This window comes from Hippocampus bargibanti, linkage group LG18, assembly GCF_051943395.1.
Source record: "Hippocampus bargibanti isolate YZ-2025 linkage group LG18, ASM5194339v1, whole genome shotgun sequence".
NCBI classification, from domain to species: domain Eukaryota; kingdom Metazoa; phylum Chordata; class Actinopteri; order Syngnathiformes; family Syngnathidae; genus Hippocampus; species Hippocampus bargibanti.
Genome location: NC_142751.1, coordinates 11,099,155 through 11,119,946, shown reverse-complemented (window position 1 = coordinate 11,119,946; position 20,792 = coordinate 11,099,155). Strand labels below are relative to the sequence as shown.

Genomic DNA, 20,792 nt, shown 5'->3' with positions numbered 1-20,792 from the left:
CATTAAAACAAAGTCTGTTCATTCCAAGGACTCGTTGTCCTTTAAGTGCAAATGAGTAAACATTTCATTTCTGCGATCAAAAGGTAGTCTGTTACACTGTGTGCCAGCTGAGATACACTCTATTACAAACACACACAAACACCAGGCATTCATCTTTTTAATAACCTGGCACAAAAAAAAATCCCCTGCCCCCAAAATGAAAACAAAATAAAACAAGCACATAAATACACAACAGTACCTGTACAGCAACAACAAGAGGCAGGATACGGTGTATTTTTTTTTTTAAAGAAAAGAGATATTTGTGGTCATGTACATGTATGTATGTACATGATATGCACATGTACATAATAAAAAAAAAACAATAAAAAACAACATATAGATAGATAGATAGATAGATAGATAGATAGATAGATAGATAGATAGATAGAATATAAGTATGTATATTTGTATACATGTATGTACTGTATATATGTATGTATATTTGTATGTACTGTATATATGTATGTATATTTGTATACATGTATGTACTGTATTTATGTATGTATATGTATATATGTATATAAGTATATATCGATATACATATATATATACACACACACACATATATATACACACACACACATATTTACAGGCACACACACACATATATATATATATATATATATATATATATATATATATATATATATATATATATATATATACACACACACACATATGGCTCCAGTAAAAAAAAATAGCATTGGTATCATCCATTCATTTTCACCTCCCACAGAAGGCCACCTGCACATTCCTGGACGTTCTCTCCTCCGTAAAGCCCCGTAAAGCTCTCAGTCTGTCGTCGTCTTCATCCTCGCCCTCGTCGCCTTCCTCAAACACGCTGGTCTCCTCCACGGAAGTCTCCATATTGGTAAGATAGCCACTGAACGTAGCCTCGCTGTATTCGTATATGGTTGGCAGGCTGCTGCGTAAACCGAAACGGCGGCGCAGGGCCACCAGCAGCGGCTGTGGCACGGTAAAGATGTCCACGTTGTTACCCAGGTCGATCCACGCCAAACTGGGGAACTTCTTTGGGTCTTTGACCACCTCCGTCACATCCTTGAGGACGGCTGCCGTTAGACGGTTACCATTGACGGCGAGCGTGGTCAATTTGGGTAAACCGCTGAGGACCGGCAGGAGCAGGCGTAAACTGTCATCCTGAAGGCCTGTGAAGCTCAAATCCACAGCCGATACGCCGTCGCTTGCACCCTGCAGGTAGAAGCCTACGCGGTGGACGTCTCTTCCCGAGAGCGGAATACCGGAGAGATTGACCACATCACCGGACAGCTTTTTCTTCAGGGTGGTCTTCAGGCTATTTTGAGAATAGGAGAGAAGAATGCATTTTATCAGAATCATATTTATTAGCCAAGTATGAAGAACAGACAAAGAATTTGTCTCTGGTAGAACACACTGCACTAGTATCATCATAAAAAAGACATGACAAATTAATATGGAGGACACTAATAAAGGCTAATCTAATCTAATCTAATCCAATTCATTAATGTAAGTGGTACCTTGCAGGAACAACTGTGAAACAATGTGCAAAGTATCAAGCAGACAGTGCTTCAAGTGAGTACAGAGCCTTTTTTTATTTATAACCGCCTTTCAAAGTGTTCAAGGACACTTGCCATTGACAAAACAAGCACATAAATAAAACCACAGATACAATTCTCCATAAAAACAAGTGAAAAAACTACAAAGAGAATGTGATTTCAACTCATTCACTGCCATTCACAAATTTATTCGAGAATTGAAAATATGACGGAGAGCGCATTTTTCGAATTTGTTCGGGTTTTGTTTTTTTCTTGTTTGGGTGCCGATAAAGCGCTGGCCGATAAAGCGCTGGCCATGGCCTCTGGCGCTTTGTTCTAGCCTCACCTGTTTGTTGTTAAAGCGCTATGTAAACCAATATGTATATATTGCATTGTATTTTGGACAGTTGCCCTCATTTCAAACTCATATAACTCCACACGCATATAATTTAGGAATTCACTCTTTCTTTTGATGAAAGAAGATTTCTTACACTGAATTGAATTTTCATTTAGTCCTAAAACTCAATATTCTGCGGGTACTGGAATTCGAGTGAAAATGACAACAACCCTGACACTGGAAGAGACACATTTTTGCACATCTGGCAGTCAATTAGTTAAATAGGTGGATTTTGATAGACTGCAAATATTGTAAAGTATGCAAAAAAAAAAGGAAAAAAAAACACCTCTCTACTAGAGGGGTAACAAGCGCGATTGATAATGTCACGGGAGAATTATCATTTCAATATGTCTCAATCTTGAGTTATGGCTTCTGTTATGGCGGATGTTATGTCTGTGAACAAAAAATATGAATGCTAAGATTTTGGACATGACAGCGATGCCTTGGCAGAGTAGAGTACAGTAAGAATAAAAACAATCTGAAATATAAATGAAAAATAAAACACTATCAGCACTGTGATTCGGGATAGATGATTAAAATGAATTATGCTTCATGTCCTCCTTTCACGTACTCAGTTTATCTTCATCAAATAGTTTTCTTAAAAGGCTGGAGCAGCCCTTTAAAAAAAAGTCATTTGGCCTCCCAACTCTTAAAGTAATTTTTATTGATTATTTTATTGATATGAAAGTTTGCCCGTTTCAGCTATTCATCAAGTGCTATAAGACTGCTATTAATGACCGTATGATGAATGAGTCTGTTTTGTCTACTGAGGCGTTATATTTCAATTTGTTCATTTTGTAGCGTGACGTGAAATTAAAGTGTAAAAAAAAATAAAAGAATATGAAACTTGTGCACTGAGCTATTGAAATAGTTTGGAACTGCAAGATGCAGTTACAGTACACCCCCCCCCCCACCATGTAAAGCCATCAGGGGTTTCAACTGCCGAGTCGCAGCGTGAAGTAATAATCCGTTCAATTGAAAATGTCCGCTTTTGAAAATGTCTTTATATTGATGAGTAATTCTGAGTGTGAGCAATTTATTTATAGCAGGTGTTTACTCAGCCAGTGTTCCTCCCACACGTTTGTCTGGGGAAAACGATATCCTGCACAACTAACAAAGTCAGGCGATGTTTGTTTGTGGACAGACTGGATAGTGCAGGGTGTGGGAGTTTTGGTGTCTTTTTTTTTAATGAGACAGAGAAAGGACGACTCCACACTTGAAAGTTAGCTTTCAAGCATGTTGCCTCGGGGTTGCGTGGCCACAATTCCCACCCACAAGCTGCTCATTTGGCCACAAGCCCGCTATCCGCATTATCAGGAGACGTGTTGTTGTTGTTTTTTTTTTTTTTTTTTACACTGCAATCCGTTATCATGATAATACAGCAAACTGTGGCGGCGCCCTACGCCAAAAGAAGAAACAGAAGGAGTGGTAGAAGTATTTACACCCCCCCAAGTCTGTGATAGTACAGATACTGTTATGTTGTGGTTTTGCTCCTGGTTGTTTGTTTTGTACTACAGTTTAACTCATTCACCGCCGTTTACGGATTTATTCGGGAATAGAAAATATGACGTTGAGCGCCATTCCTGAATGTGTTCGGGTTTAGTTTTTTCTTTTTTGTACATACAGTATATGTATTTTCAACAGCCGCCCTCATTTCAAGTTCATATAACTCCAGACCTATATAATTTAGGAATTAATAATAATAATAATAATACATTTAATCGCTTTCACACCCTGCTCTTAGCCAATGAGATGCTAGCATGATGCAGCATAGTAGCCAATGGCAGAGCAGATATAACTATGGCGCGTTCAAGAAACTCAGAGCTGCGGGTAGCAGTACTGTATGTTTCCTTTTCGTGTACAGTATTGAAATTTATTTCGTCACGAGAGGCAATCGCTTCGTAACTTACAAAAGAAAATCGTGCGGAAAAAAACATTTGTAAGTAGAGGTGCCATTGTACAAGTAAAAAGGCTCCCTGGGGCGGGGGAAGGGCAAAACTATTGACACGGTTGGCAGCAAACTGACAACAGTACAGGAATCTACTAATAAACGCCGAGTGGCGCATGTCAAACTATCGGCTGCTTACATATGGCTGGAGCAGACAGTGTAATTGCTTTTCATAGCTACGACTTTCCTCGGGGACGTTGTTAACTTTCGTGCACGGCGCTGCTGTGTGGTTATGTAAAGCTTAGAGATGGGAAAGGAAACGTCTGGGGCTTTTTGCGATGTTGAAATAGAACGCGGGCCGACGGGGGGGGGGAAACGGGCATATTTGAGAACGTGTTGGCGTAACGAAGCTATCTTCTCATGCTTATCAGTTCCACTTTGGTTTTCATCTCCAAATATTTTTGGGGTGGTGGATTTATATTGCACTTTCAGAGTGTGATAGAGATTAGACAGAATAAAAAGTTATCATATTTAAAGGTCTCATGCTGTTATATGCTTAGCCAACATGTGAGACTGAATATATAATTGAAGCACAGACAACCTGGGGTCACTCTGGTCAACAGACACAGCAATTTAAACTGTCAGCTTCATCTCGGAGATCTGGCCTTGCACAGAATACTTGGGATACTCCCTTACCACCAAAGTTATTTACAACTTGAACATCCTGCACAGGAAGAGCTCATTAGCCAGGTTACAAATGGTATTATAATCAAGAAAACTGTTTTACTAATGTATCACTTTCATTTGCATGTACTCTCAATAAATAGCTTGGCAGAGGGCCGTAGAATTCAGACGTCTGTCATGAATGGCTACGTCTCCTGCCGGCAGTAGGGACAATCTTTCTGTTCCGAGTCTTGGTCCACAGTGTCTGACTGTCATATCTCTGACAGAGTGACAGTTAAAGGCATGGGATGGAAAACAAACTTGTAACGACTGTCCCTCCTACGCAGACTTTAAGTTCCCCTTCATTTAGCCTGTGAATGAGTAATCTACAGGGAGATGAGAAGCACGGTTTGGGGTTCTTTATTTCCTTACTTTGAGGGGAGGTTATGGCTAACTTTAGTCTATTTGATTCAAATCATGTGGTGGTTTTTTGATATTTTATTTTATTTGTGGAATCAAAGTTTTTTTGGGGTTAAACACTAAAAGATGTGCTGCATATTTGTGGTTCTCTGTCATGATCTGTGTTTTTGTCATTTGTTTTATTTTGTTGTGATTTCCCCTTTTTTTCTTGTCAGACCCGTTCGGTTTTCTGGACTAACTGCGCCTGTCAACTCGCTCTTGTTGTGACTAATCAGTTACCAGGTCAAAATGTTTCTCGGTGTCTCGTCAAGATTCCAGTTTGTCTTTTTTGTCTCGTTTTCTCTCTCTATCCCTGGCCAATTTGAGTCACATCCTGCTGATTATAGCCGGATTTTGGATTTTGGTGAATTTGGTACAGACACTTCCCAATTTATGAACGAGAAACGTTCCGAACGGTCGTTCGTAAGATTAATTCGTTTGTAAGGTGAATTCGTTCATAAGGTGAATTCGTTCGTGTATTGCGTCAGTGCTATATTTTGTATGGAATGTATGTTTAAGGCTTATATAAATATGTTTAAGGCTCGTATAAATAACATGTATTGGTTTGTACTGAAGAATAAATATTTAATAAAATATATGCTCTATAAAGATATGTACATGAACAACTGGAGAGAATACTACATATGTTACTACAAAAATGTTCGTATGTACCGTTGTTCGTAACTTGGATGTTTGTAAATCGGGGAGTGTCTGTATTCTTGATTAATCCCAAAGATGAATTGCAGAATGACTTTACACTTAAAGTCAAGTAGGCTAAAAAATATATATTGGTATAGCTCAAAAAGTGGCGACAAAGTTATTGCTTGGAGGCAGTGACGAATGACTTTCATGGTAGTGTTTGAATTGAATCGTCATTTTTAGGCGGTTCGGAACCAGAATCAGAAAGCCTTTAAGAGTCCCACATGGGGAAATGAATCTCAATGTGACATGCTTTCAGTTCAATCTGTCCCCGTATTTGTGAGTGATATTTGCCCCGCAGGGTTAAGTGTGACACATTTAGCCTATACTAATAGGCTAAACTATATATACAGTATCAATATAGTGGAATCTGTTACCATGTTACTTCCAGAAAAATAGAACACATGAGCATTTTTTTTTTTTTTTGGGGGGGGGGCACTTTTAAAAAATTAAAATGGCGCAAGATGCCACCACGTTCCCGATAGCCTTCTTCTATTCCGTTACCAGGCGCTTTCTACTCGCTGACTGTATAGAGTCCATTTTGCTCGGTTATTGCCACATGCAGTAGTGCTGCAGTTGGAGCTTAGACTCTGGGGAAACGGGCTGTCAAACTCGGAGATAGAGGAGGCGGCGGCATCACTACAAGGTTGCTGATTAGAGCTCTTGTATTCACACACATAGCCCCCCATGCTTTTTGACTCATGCATGTTTTTGCTTTCCTTACACATGATGTACTTCCAAGGTCATGTATGTATGTATGTATGTATGTATGTATGTATGTATGTATGTATGTATGTATGTATGTATGTATGTATGTATGTATGTATGTATGTATGTATGTGTGTGTGTGTGTGCGTGCGTGTGTGTGTGTGTGCATGTGTCTGTATGTGTGAATGTGTGAATGTGTGAATGTGTGAATGTGTGTATGTGCGTACGTGTGTATGTATGTATTTACTTATTTATGTATTTATTTATGCATTTATGTATTTATTTATTGCCTTTTGTGTTTATTTATTCATGTATGTGTATATGCATGCATGCATGTATTTATGTATATATTTATTTATTGATATATTTATTTAGTGTTTATTTTGTGTTTATTGTTCATGTTTATTTATGTATGTGTTTATTTATGTATTTATTCCATTATTTATTGTGTTGATTTATTTATTTATTTAGGTGTTTATTTATTTTTATGACCTTTTGTGTTTATTCATTTAATGTTTGTATTTATTTATCTGCTCTTGTGTTTATGTGTTTATTTATTTATCTGCTTTTGTGTTTGTGTGTTTATTTATTTATTGGCTTTTGTATTTATTTATTTATTTATTTATTTATTTATTTTTGCCTTGTATTATTTCCCACATTTCATGGATTGTTATATCCTAGGAAGTAATTTCACTATTTTTATAATAGAAGTAACATTTTACATGACTCAAAAGTGTATTACCATCATTCAAAAATATTATTGCCCTGTGCGAGCACTTTTTCAGATTGGACTCTGATTGCAGGCACACTTTCACACCCTTGCGAAGGGATCAGAGTGGTTTTGCAAGATGACTTAACCTCGTTTGTCTCTGATCATCATAATAGCAGAGCAATTGGGGAAAGTGCGCTTTTGTTTCAGAGCGGACAACGTTACTCAGCTGGTGAGCTTCGGCAGCATTTCGGAGCTTTGTGGCGTCTCATGATGAGAGCAAGTTGAGATGCGGTCATGATGGTTGAAATTAATGCTTGGCGTGGAACAGCACGACTGAATTATTTTTGACCTAATGGCTCATCATGAATATGAATAATTGAAGGCTTCCTGCGGTCAACCCGAAGCTCATCTGAGACAACAAAGATGAGCAGGAAAGTCCAGTCATAATGACATAGGGCCAGAATGTTAATTAGAAACAAATTCGAGCATGATCTTCACGACGCGAACCCCTGGGAGGATCATAAATATCACCGGAGACCATTTGTACCGTATTCGGAGCTGTGCATTGCCGGTTTCATAACTGTTCCTTGACATAGTAAAGCAGCCATTCCACGATCCACGGTTATGTAAGGCAAACTGTTTTCTGTGTCTTCTGTCGCAGCGTCGCATCCAGTTTGTCACTTGGAATCAAATCATGATGCTGATTCGCAATTTAGCCATCGAGCGCTTCCATCCAGCTGCGAATTAGGACAGTTTGTGCAACCAGGTCACAAGAAATGGGTTAGCCATGTCACCTGGCGACGAAACTGAATCCATTACATATTGACCGTGCTGTAGAAAGATTGTTTGTTTTCCATTGTTTGTCCAGGTGTTTTGTATAACAAGCAAAGGTTTGTTGCACTAAAATAATACACAATCCAGATGAGGTTTTGTTTGTTTGTTTGTTTTAACTGCTGTGAGATTAACATTGCAAATGTTATTTATTCCGTTTCCATGAAGGAAGTGACTCATCTGGGAAACCAAACACAGTGTCGCCCTGTGGCTGCGCCACTCAACGTGTACAATAGGGGAAAGTCTTTTTTTTTTCAAGCCATCTGCTAAGAGGTTTGTTTTCTATTCCCTCCACCCCCTCAACTCAAATGTGTCATTATCTCGGAGGAAGCTAAAGAGTATTCAATCACGCCGTTTGTCAATCCTGCCAACATATACAATCCGTTAAGAATGTGATCCCGAAGCCTGTTTTTTAACATTGAAATTCAAACACACAAAAAACAAAAACAAAAAAATACAGCATTCTATTTGATCGCAAACTACTAAGTACATTTTATATTTGAGTAAGTGGTGTGCACTTTCGGGTTGAGTGAACACTAGCGCGTCTGGCTGCCACTGCTCACCAGCAGTAAAAAAATGTTGTTCTTATCCTATGCCTGTAAAGTGTCCTTGTGAGTTTTGAAAGGCACTTATAAATGCAATTTATTATGATTATCTAAAAGACAGCTCGCTAGCTAGTTATTTGAGTCAGGAAACATATTAGCTATCTAGCTAGCTTGCTATCTATTAGCTATTTATTAGCTAGCTAGCTAGCTAGATAGCATTCTATCTATTTGAGTTGTTGTTCTTATCCCATGACTGTAAAGTGTCCTTGAGAGTTTTGAAAGGCGCTTAAAATTTTAATGTATTATTATTATTATTATTATTATTATTATTATTATTATTTCATTTCTTTCATAACTTTGCTGCTGTGAAATGTAAATTTCTCCACTGCGAGACTAATAAAGGCAAATCCAATCCAATCCAATTATTATTATTATGTCATCAACAATATCTCAACTGCGCCTCTGCTGGTGGAAGTCCAGAAGTGCATTTCACCTTGTTTGCTTAAATTTTGCTTGTTTGCTAAATCTGTTTTATTCTGCCAATAAGTGGCTCAAAAATTTCAGCGTGTGTGGGTGATGTTTTTAACTCATTCACTGCCATTCACAAATTTATTCAGGAATTGAAAATATGACATGTAGCGCCATTCCCCATTGCAAATTTCCCCATTGCGGGACGAATAAAGGTATTCTGATTCTGATTCGTGAATTTGTTCGGGCTTTGTTTTTTTCTTTTTTGGGCGCCGATAAAGCGCTGGCCATGGCCTCTCCTTTGGCAATGTTTTTTTTCCTTTCCACAAGGGGGCAGCATTTCTTTTGTTTTCATGTTCTTGCCTTGTTCAAGTTTCAGCTGTTGTTAAAGCGCTATATAAACCAATATGTATGTATTGCAGTGTATTTTGGACAGCTGCTCTCATTTCAAGCTCATATAACCCCAGACCCATATAATTTAGGAATTAACTATTTTTTTGATGAAAGAAGAAATAGTCTAAGATTTCTAACGGTGTATTCAATGTTTATGTAGTCGTAAAACTCAATATTCTGTAGGTCACGGAATTCAAGTGACAATGACAAAAACCCTGGCATTGGAGTGGACACATTTTTGCACATGTTTGGCAGTGAATGAGTTACACAATGGCGATAGCGCATTGTCCAATGTTGCAATTCGGGCATGTTCAGATCATGCGGTTGCTTATCAGGGCAGCGATTCACAATCAAAGGCTCGAGAGTGTCTTATTTCTCCTTGGATCATGATGGAACTTTCACTGGTGAGACTCTAGATGGTCCCCTCTCACTCCAAAATATAAACCTGAATACTAAAATTGACCACAGCTCAGTATAAAACGTGATGCAGGTTACAAAACAAGAACACTTGTCCATACTGTCACACATTAATTCCGATGAGTATTCCCGAGAGGCTTTAAGGAGGATTTATGACTCTCACAAATGTTTACGGCAAGGATGTGAATGACCGTGAGCTTCTTTCGGAAGCACACTCACCAGGCTTGAGACTTTCTCCTGGGGACACTTTGTCTCGTCCATTTGGAGTGAGGAGTCAGATGATAAATTAGCTGGCGGCAGATCTTGTTGGTGGACTTGACGGAGTCCGTCTCCTGGAGAAAGCCAACGGACGCAGAGTGAATAGCTAATCTCAAACTAAACATTGTCCCTTGGTGTGATTGTGAGCATGAATGGTTGTTCTTTTTTTGGGTGCCCTGCAATTGGCTGGCAACTGTTACAGGGTGTCCCCCGGCTACTACTCAAAGGCTCCAGCATGCCTTTATTTATATCAGGGGTCTCCAAAGTTTTTCAAAAGGTGGCCAATATTTGGTGTGTTAAAAATGTACAACCTTGACGTTTTTTATATTTAACAGCAGGTAATTTCAATAAATTTCAGTGAGCCATTCTGTTTTTCACATTACATTTTTGTATTTAAATTTCAGCTGCTTTGCGTCTGTGTAAGCTCTCAGTCATGCAGGTGCAATGAGTTGAATACAGTTTTTCAACGCAAACATTTTTTTGTAACAGTTGAACAGGAATAATTGCTCTTTTGTTGATTGTCACCATTTTAGAATGTATTTTTTTAATAAGAAAATCACCATTTTAGAAAATTGGGGGGCTTATTTAGTCAATTACTCTTATACTAAGTTGCTGTTCCTAATTTAGCCACTAGATGGCAGCACTGAGCACACGCTACTGCCAATGTATTAATTCTACATGAAGACCAGGCGTTATTGATATTATGACGGAGGCTACGGGCCGGATGAAAATTAACCGGGGCCGTATTTGGCCCCCGAGCCAAATTTTAGACATGATGATTTATGTAAATGAAAGTGTGCTGGAGGTCAAAATGTGTCGGGAGAAATCAGAACAAACAATTGACTGGAATCCGCTCTATTTGTTGTTTACATTCTTTTGAAGTCAGAACTGGGACAATCCGATTCCCACGTCCTAGTTTCCTCAAATGTTCTCTGGTTCATTTTAGTCTCGGAAGACTTTTTGTTATTGTATTTTTAAACCAGGTTATGGTGGAAATCTACACTGTTGTGAAAAATCTCTCTGATCTTCTAAAGTAAACAACATTTTCCTCCCGGCAAACATGAACCTAGTGGTCCTACCGCCATCTCCTCCTCCTTCCTCCAACGTCTTTCTTCTTTTCTCAGTGACACTATAAATGGAATAGGTTGCGCTGAGCTAAGCAAATCTAATTAATGCTACAACACAACAACAGGAAAGAAGCATTGTGGCAAAGAGAGAGAGACTGGGTAAGGGTATGAAAAGACAAAAAGGCTATTGAACTGAAAGCGATTAACTATTTCAGCCGCTGCTTTGTTTCTTGTGTGACAAACCAATATGTCTCAAGCCTAAAAACAATCGATGCTGCCGTTTTTAGCCATTTAGTTGGCTAGCATGCTGATTTGAAATGTCGTCTTGGAACGATAGATGAGTGTCGTGCGCTACCCACGCTGCATCAAAACACATACATGACATTGTTATTATTAATAATAATCATACATTTCACTTATTAGCGCCTTTCAAATCTCTAAAGGTCACTTGACAGTCACAGGATAAGTTTGTCTGTGGGTGAGCAGCAGCAGCCACACCCACCAGCGTGCACTCAACACGGAATAACTCAAATAGATAGAAAGCTAGCTAATAGATAGCTAGCTAGATAGCCAGCTAGATAGCTTGATAACAAAGAGATAGCAAATAGATAGCTACCTAGGTTGACAGTTAGATAGCGAGGTAGATAGCTCGATAGGTAGCTAAATTAACACAATGATGCCTGGCGATACAAGTCACCTGATTTGCAAATTCTCCAAGACTCGGTTGACCATGACGTCACGCTAACACTGTTACTGACAGCTATGGCAGTCAAAGGTCCATTATTTTAGCTTTTAATGAGTTGAGAAGAAGCTTGGCAGATAGTGAATAATTATTCCAAATTAGGCTTCAAGCCTTTTCAATGCCACACTAAAATTACATTTTGTGTCAAAATAAACATAAAACAAAAGTGTGCACTATTTAAAACAACCACATTGCTTTGGCTAGCATCGTTGACACATTAATGGCTAATGATGACTGTTGGCGGTTTTCAATTCCCATTTGTTTATCATTCAAAACGTGTCAATTTTGGATTACATTGGCCGTAGAGGGCAACTGCATATCAATAATGAGCATGCAGCCTCTCTCAAAGCAAGTCATTTCCACGACTGGGTCCAGTCTAGGGTCCCTAGACAGTCAAGAGAATGATTTTTGCCCACGTCTAACTTTCACTCCGTTCCTCGTGGGCATTCATTTGCAAACATAAGCAGCGATAAGATTAGAATTGCTCACAGGTCATTACCCTTGTGGACTCCGTGAGTCAAAATGAGCTCCCGGCAAGTTAGTCATTTAGGCAGAGAATCTTCTGCTAGCACAGTTGTGCCGATATGAAAAAAGTGATTCACTTAACTGCCTAAGAGTTCAAATGTATATGCCACAAACTACTTGAATAAAATTATCCAACTCATCTTATAACAATTCCCTAACCAATCAACAGCTTGATTTCATAAACTAAATTTTCTGCTAACAACTCAGGTTAAACCTAATTCATCCCTGACTTAAAAAATACATTCGAAGAAGTTTGCAATGCATCACGTCAACATATCCTTGATGTTCATTACAAGAAGGTGTTGATATAATGATGAAGCATTTGAGAATATTTTCAAATGGAGGGGATTTTTTTCAAATGACAATGAGCTTCATTGTCATTTGAAAAAAAATCCACGTTGCAATCTCCCTTTTTTATTCAATTCTCAAAACACGTCACCCAACATGTGTTTTTAATCAATTGTAAAAATGTGGCTGTGGGTTTCATCTGTTTCTAATTGGATGTTGGCCTCAGAATTATTGCAAACACCAACCACATGCCCCTTTTCTACTTGGTTTCCAGCAGCTCATCAACAATTCAGCTTCTGAAAAAGTGTCTTTACTCGCGACAGTAAGGTAAATAGTTTATTCACATTTTCTGTTATTTATTTATTTATTTATTTATTTATCCATCCATTTGTGATTTTATTTATTTGTGATTTTATTTGTATTTATGTGTATTTATGTTTTTATTTATGTGCATATTTATTTAAGTATGTATTGATTTATTTATGTATTTATGTATTTGTATATTTATTAATTTGTGTATTTATTTATTTAATTACTTATTTGTGTATTTATTTATTTGCGTATTTAATTATTTGTGATTTTATTTAGTTATTTATTTATTTGTGTGTTTTATTTGTGTGTATTTATGTATGTATGTATGTATGTATTTATTTAGTTATTTATTCATTCATTTATTTATGTATTTTTGTATATATTTACAGTAAAGTCTCGTTATATCGATATCGGATATATCGATAGTCCCGGTTATATCGATACTATTTCTATGCACGCACGGAGAAAATTACATGCAAACAGGGTCGGATATATCGATAGTCCCGGTTATATCGATATTTTTTCGGACTCCCTTGAATATCGATATAACGAGACTTTACTGTATTTGTGTATTATTTATTTATTTATGTATTTATTTGTGTATTTATTTATTGGTGTATTTGTGTATTTATTTATTTCTGTATTTATTTCTGTTTGTTTATGGATCTATTTCTGTATTCATTCATTCATTCATTCATTCATTCATTCTTTGCACATAGAATATCATGGGTTACCATGCAATGCCACACTCATTTTAACCTGTTCAGATATAGCGGTCACTCTAGTGGACAACTTCATGTGGCCATATGAAAGAGTTAAGCTCTCAAGGTAAAGAGTAAGCAATTTAAAACTTGTTCCGGATACTCACTCTCTTCGGACATTGCAGGTCTCGCGCCAGACTCAACAACAGCTCGTGTGAAATTGGGTCCACCAGGTTGAGAAAAGACGCATTCTTGTACAAAATGTCATTGAGCGATGTTCCTTGAAGTCCCAAATCCTGCAAAAAAAGAGGAATGAAAGACTCATATTTTTGCACCTTATCAAGTGTCTACATGTGTGTTTAAGAAAAAAATTGGAGGGTCACGAGATGTGTGCGATGTCACGATCCCGTTGAAAATCATGAGATCATCCTCAAATTCCTTTCATGTCATCTCAGCATATTGGACACATTTTTCTTCTTAATATAATGCGGAAGGAACAGGATTAGCATACATTCACACTCATGCCCCTTCATCCCTCGCCTTCCCGAAAAAGGCAAATTGGACATCCCAAGTCATTAACTCATTCACTGCCAGATGTGCAAAAATGTGTCCACTCCAGTGCCAGGGTTTTTGTCATTGTCACTCGAATTCCAGGATTCACATAATATTGAGTTTTAGGACAACATAAACATTCAACGAAGCGTAAGAAACCTTAGACTCTCGTCTTTCATCAGAAAAGAAAGAGTTAATTCCTAAATTATATGGGTCTGTAGTTATATGAGCTTGAAATGAGGGTAGCTGTCCAAAATACAATGCAATACATACATGTTGGTTTATATCGCGCTTTAAGAACAGCTGAAACTGGAACAGAGTGCTAAAATGGAGAAAAGGGAAATGCTGCCCCCTTGTGGACAAGAAAAACATTACCAGAGGTCATGGCCAGCGCTTTATTGGCACCCAAGCACGAGTGTTTATTAGCTAACTCTTGGCTAGCTAGCTAGCTTTCCATCTATTTGAGTTACTTCCGGGTTGAGTGATTATTGGATAATTCTTAGCTAGCTAGCTTTCTATCTATTTGAGTTACTTCCAGGTTGAGTGATTATTAAGTAACTTTTAGCTAGCTAGCTAGCTTTCTATCTAATAAAGTTACTTCCGGATTGAGTGAATGCTGGCACGTGTGGCTGACGCTGCTCACCCACAGAAAAAAATATCCTGTTACTGTACAGTGACCTTGAGAGTTTTGAAAGGCGCTTATATATGAAATGGATTATTATTATAATAAAAAAAACAAAACCCAAACACATTTGGAAATGGTGCTCTACGCCATATTTTCAATTCCCGAATAAATTCATGAATGGCAGTGAATGACTTAACTTTTCGGACGTTGTTATTTTCCCACCCAATGCTCATATCAAGCAAGACGACACAAATGTAAAGCAAAGGCATCCCGAAGCAGGGCAAAATCCCCGGGGACCAATGATATTTGCGGTTCTTTGACTCTAAGTACATATTCATGTCCAAAAAAAATAAATAAAAATACAGCTCTCAAAGAACACCATATAGCCAAATAGTGTGATAATGGACACTATACAACAGACCGGGGGTTGAGCTTATGTAATGTTCTGTGCGCTCTGACGATCCAAAGCCTTTGAGGAGGCACGTAGAGGAGGGAAACTTCCATCAGCATTTTCTCCTCCTCTCGCTTGTGACTTGATTTATTACACTGGACCTCAGTAGGAGTCCCTGATGCTGGGATGTTGGCCAGCTGGCATCTGCGATACACGTCGTTTAATACCGAGACAAAGTCTATTGTATTATCATGCGGCTACAATGTTATCAGATTTAATTCTAATCGTTTATTTGGTCGTTTCCTGATTGCAAAATGGACTCAGGTCTGATTGGAGGAAGAAAAAAAAAATCCTTTTTGAGGGCTAGCCATGTAATTTGATATCAGATGTGTTGCATCTTCTTGCCTGTGCACTTGATTAGAATCCAATTAGCTACGCCGTCAAGTGTGACTGAGCCAGGCCAGTGTTTCTACTTTGGATACGGGAGGAAATACTGTAAATATGCGTCGGCCGATGCCATATTTTCGCTCAACTTTCACTAGTTTCAGGATAAAGATCCACTCTTCTTCCTAAAAGTCATCTTGGGTTTCAGCCATGGAAGCAGCCATCTTGAAAATTCCATCAAAGTCATTGGCCAAATGTTGGTACATTTACAGCATGTGAGGCTATTATTGACTCCTCACAGGGTACAATGGGGCTGATTTTCTTTTGTAATAATCTGATTGCGAGAGGAAAAAATGGCATTACAATGCACCGCGCCGTCGGGTTGAATTTGATGAATCATTCAGCGCCACTGTGGTGTAAACAAAAGACTCTTCCCCCATCACTTGCTCCAGCGACATTGATTCTTTCTTCACTGAATGAATATCTCCAACACCCCAAACTAATTATGTTTACAACCTCCAGGGGTACATGTTGCAATGGAGATGTTATTGGTTCCTCTCGATAATGGCTTTCACCACGCCAAAGAGACATGTTCCATCATCTCCAGGCGATTATCTGAAAATCCTTCTGCCTCTTGTGAAGAGGAAAAAAAAAAACTGCGTCGCCGCCGCACGGCAGCGACACGACATCTTTGCCAGTTCTTTTTTTTCATTCAACCAAGCTCTTTCCTGCCACGCCGCACGAGAGACGGAGAATACAAATAATACGACGGCGCGTATAAGTCGTTTATAGCAGTTGCGAAAATCTTCATATCACACCACCGTGGTTAAATCAGGCACTGCTAAAAAAAAATACGTTGAATCATGACGCATAAAGCAATTAACCTTCATATTATGTGGACAAAAAATATGATTATGTTGTGGGTCATTTTTACCCTAGCTAACTATTTATTAGCTAGATAGCGAACTATTTATTAGCTAGCTACTACCTAGCAAGCCAACTATTTATTAGCTCGCTATTAGCTAGCTAGCGAGCTTTCCATCTATATGAGTTATTCCAGGTTGAGTGAACGCTGCGCGAGTCTTGAAACGTAAGATATAGCTATATGTGGTGGAATCTTTGTAAAATACGTCCAGTAGAAGACATTTCAAGTGATTTTACAAATTATGCACACAACTTGTTCGCAGGTGTGGGTTGTCCTTAACGGTTGTTGTTTGGCTTTTATTTTTTATTTTATTTTATTTTTTATTTTCCCCCTTCTGCCTAACACCGGGGAGTTCTTGTGATCAAAATTGCTCCCGTCAGAACACCTTCACTGTTCCCTGCCTTTGATCAGTGCAAAGCCACCAAGAGGAAGTGGAAAGCTCAAACTGAGCTGTAAAAAAAAAAAAAAAAAAAAATAGAAAAGAAAACGGCGCTCGCTCTCATCTCTTTAGTTGGGCTAAATCCTCCCCCCCCCCCACCCCCAAGCCCGTCATCCATGGAAAGTGCGGATTAAAAGCATCGGAAGAGTTACACAATCGTATGGATTTGTGAGAAGAGATTCCGGTTTGACAACACTGGGCTGCGAAATGACACAAAAGAGGCAGCTGTGGAACAGATGCGAAGCCGTTTCTCATTTTGTTTCATGAAATTTACATCTATTTGTATTCAAAGCAGATTCCAATATTTGACAAAATAAAATTCACATCAATTGGTGATTAATTAAAAAATGGTCATGTATTAGATTAGATTATATTAGATTACATGATCTTTTTTTGTCTCACATTGGAGAAATTTATATTTCACGGGTTAAGTGAACACTGGCGCGTGTGGCTGCCGCTGCTCACGCGCAGAAAAACATCTCACAGTGACTGTTAAGTGACCTTGAGAGTTTTGAAAGGCGCTTAAAAATTATTATTATTAAAAACACAGACAGTTATTCAATCTTAAGCACTTTCTGCACCCTCTTTGTAGGATGAAGCATTTCTATATGAAAGAGGAGAGGATCAAAGCGTTCTTTTCACCAGTGGATCAGGGACGTCATGGTGCAATATGCACATCTGCTAAAAGCTAAATCTTGAAAGCAAACACGAAACTGTAGCATCCATTGATAAAAACAGATTGTATCACATCTCTTGTCTCACGTAAATCCTCTTCAATTCCAAGCCGTGATAGTTCACGGCTCTGCACTGATACTCCTTTCTTCTCATCAAAAATGCCCAATTAGAATGATTTAAAAATAATAATAGTCATCACATCAGACTTTTTGTCATAATTCTTTTTTTTTCCCATCCCACCTCTATTCTGCTTTTCTCTTGCGCACACTCACATCTGACAACGTGGCACTCTCAACTGACCAAGCCAGCCGACTATCCAAAAGCAAGATGCATATTAAGCATGGAGGCAATCTTGCTCGCTTAACCACACCTTCAATTCGCAAATGCAGTCTGCGATCGACACCTAAGGGATCGGAAAATGACAGTATTTCAATCACAAATGCGCATACATCACTTCATTCGTTTAACCGCTCCTAGTGGGAAAGTTGACAAATAAAACCATCCAATCCAAAGCAAAGAGCAATCTCGTTTGAGAAAACTTAAACATTAACTCATTCACTGCCATTCACAAATTTATTCGGGAATTGAAAATATGACGTTGAGCGCCATTCTCTAATTTGTTTTTTTTTTTTTTCAAGCTTGGGTGCCAATAATGCACTGGCCAGACCTCTGGCAGTGTTTCTTCGTTTCCACAGGGGGGCAGCATTTCCTTTTTTTCCCATACTAGCGCTTTGTTCCAGCTTTGGCTGTTGTTAAAGCGTTATAGAAACCAATATGTATGTATTGCATTTTATTTTGGGCAGCTTCCCTCATTTCAAGCTCATATAACTCCAGACCCACATAATTTAGGAATTAACTATTTTTTTCTGATGAAAGAAGAGCCTCTAAGGTTTCTTACGCTGAATTGAATGTTTATGTTGTCCTAAACCCGTCCTTATTTGCATTTTTGTCATTTTCGAGAAAAATACACCAGATCGTTTTGTAAACACTGGACCCGATGACATTTTATGTAATGCAAAACACATTGGATCAAATTTTCAATATTTTATACTTTTTTTAAGGCTGATTATACCCTGCGCTCCTTCCGTTCTCCAGCTATGAATAAACATGTCCCGCATACAAAACAGATGCTTTCGTCAGACACCATTCATCTCTTGTAAGACTCAAATAAGTCTGCTGACTTTACTAAGAGTAATAAAAGCAAACGTGTTTTTCTTGCTACATTTAGATCATTTAATCCAACGGATTCTTACTTTCCTCAACAGTTTGAGCACTTCGGCCGCTTGCTCGGATCTGTGCTCGCGTAAATGTCGCTGGATGTCTCGGATCCAAGCCACACGCCTGGCGTACGGGCTGTGGTCTCGTTTGCGCAGCATCGCCGGCAGCTTGTCGGACTTCAATATCAACGAGGTAAACAACCGATCCCCGCCGCCGCCTCCTCCTCCTCCTCCTCTGTCGCTTTGCAGCGGCGTGTCATTCCTCTGCCGCCTTTTCTTGGTCCGTTTACTTTCCAGATCTCGACTTCTCTGCCTGCTCAACTTGGAGCCCATCACTCCAGGGAGCGCGCTTTGTTCTGCTTTTTGTTTGCCGAAACATGAGACTTTTGCATCCAAGTGAGCTCAAACGCATCCATGCTGAAGAAACTTTGCACACCGCACAACAGACGTGAGAACGCTCGGCGCGTTTAGTCGTCAGCCCCCTTGTGCCCCTTCCTTTTTCATCGCATCCCTCATGCAAACGCTTTTTGCTCTTAGCCAATCAGAAAAGCGCTCTTGAAACAGCTGCCGGGCTGACCTCTCATCTCCAGAATCACTCGACAGCACTACGCAGACGGCAATGCAAACTAAAGGAACTTCTTTTCTGTTGCTTTGTTAAATGCATTTGGAAGAATGATCATTATTGCTGCTGCTATGTCGTTGTTGTCACATCTTCAGTAATATAAATATGATTATAATGCCATTTTAGAGAGTGAATACTTTCTAAATGCACTGTGCTACTTACATCAAGAATAAAAGAAAGCAAGAAAAAAGAAAAAAGGAAAAACAAGAAAAAAACAAAAAAAGAAAAAGAAAAAAGAAAAAATGAAAAAAAGGAGAAAAGGAAAAAAATGAAAAGAAAAAAGGAAAAACAAAAATTAAAAATGAAAAAACAAAAAAAGAAAAACAAATAAAGAAAAAAGAAAGAAGGAAATAGCGAAATAGATAGAGTGAAAGAGAGAGAAAGAGGAAGACAGAAAGAAATGGACAAATGAACAAACAAATAAAGAAATAAAATGGGCAACTAAATAAATAAATAAATTAGGCAACTAAATAAAAAATAGGCAGCTAAATAAATAAATAAATAAAATTAGGCAATTAAAATCTCTCATCTCATCTCATTTTCCGTACCGCTTATTCCTCATTAGGGTTGCGGGGGTTGCTGGAGCCTATCTCAGCTGTCTTCGGGCACGAGGCGGGGGACACCCTGAATTGGTTGCCAGCCAATCGCAGGGCACACAAAGACGTACAACAGCCACTCTCACACTCACACCTAGGGACAATTTGGAGTGGTCAACCTGCCTGCCATGCATGTTTTTGGAGTGTGGGAGGAAACCGGAGGACCCGGAGAAAACCCACGCGGGTCCGGGGAGAACATGCAAACTCCACACAGGGAGGCCGGACCAGGACGCGAACCGGCGACCTCTGCACTGTGAAGCCGGTGTGCTAACCACTCGACTACCAGGCAATTAAAATGAATAAATAAAAACCACAACTAACTAAATAACTAAATAAATAAAGATGGGTACTAAAAAAAAAAAAAAAAAAAATGGGCAACTAAATAAATAAACAAATACATAAATATATGCAATTAAATAAAACAATAAAAAAGGCAACCAAATAAAAAATAAAAATAGACAACTAAATAAATAAATAAAATAGGCAACTAAACAAACAACCAAATAAATAAATATATAAATAAACTAAGTAACTAAATAAATAAATCCAACATGTTTGCAATGACACAAGACAAAAACAGATTATTGGCTTATCAGTTCATTTCAGTGGTGAAATATTAGCAGAGTGCATTCATATCAGTTGCCCTTTTATATAATAACAATAATAATGACAGACAAATTACGATTTGAACTAGTGGAAAAGTTTGAAGGTCAGTCAACAGG

The 20,792-nt window shown here is 38.5% G+C and overlaps 1 protein-coding gene across 1 annotated transcript; it reads right to left on the bottom strand.

Moving 5' to 3' along the window:
* Nucleotides 1–709: 709 nt before the first annotated feature.
* On the bottom strand, nucleotides 710–19,672 carry LOC148884611 (leucine-rich repeat-containing protein 75B-like). Its single transcript, XM_089021306.1, has 4 exons — nucleotides 18,889–19,672; nucleotides 13,812–13,940; nucleotides 9,971–10,083; nucleotides 710–1,351 (listed from the first exon to the last, which is right to left on the bottom strand). Exons 1-4 carry the CDS (start codon nucleotides 19,183–19,185, stop codon nucleotides 763–765), a joined length of 1,128 nt encoding a protein of 375 aa, XP_088877432.1. The 5' UTR covers nucleotides 19,186–19,672; the 3' UTR covers nucleotides 710–762.
* Nucleotides 19,673–20,792: the final 1,120 nt, after the last annotated feature.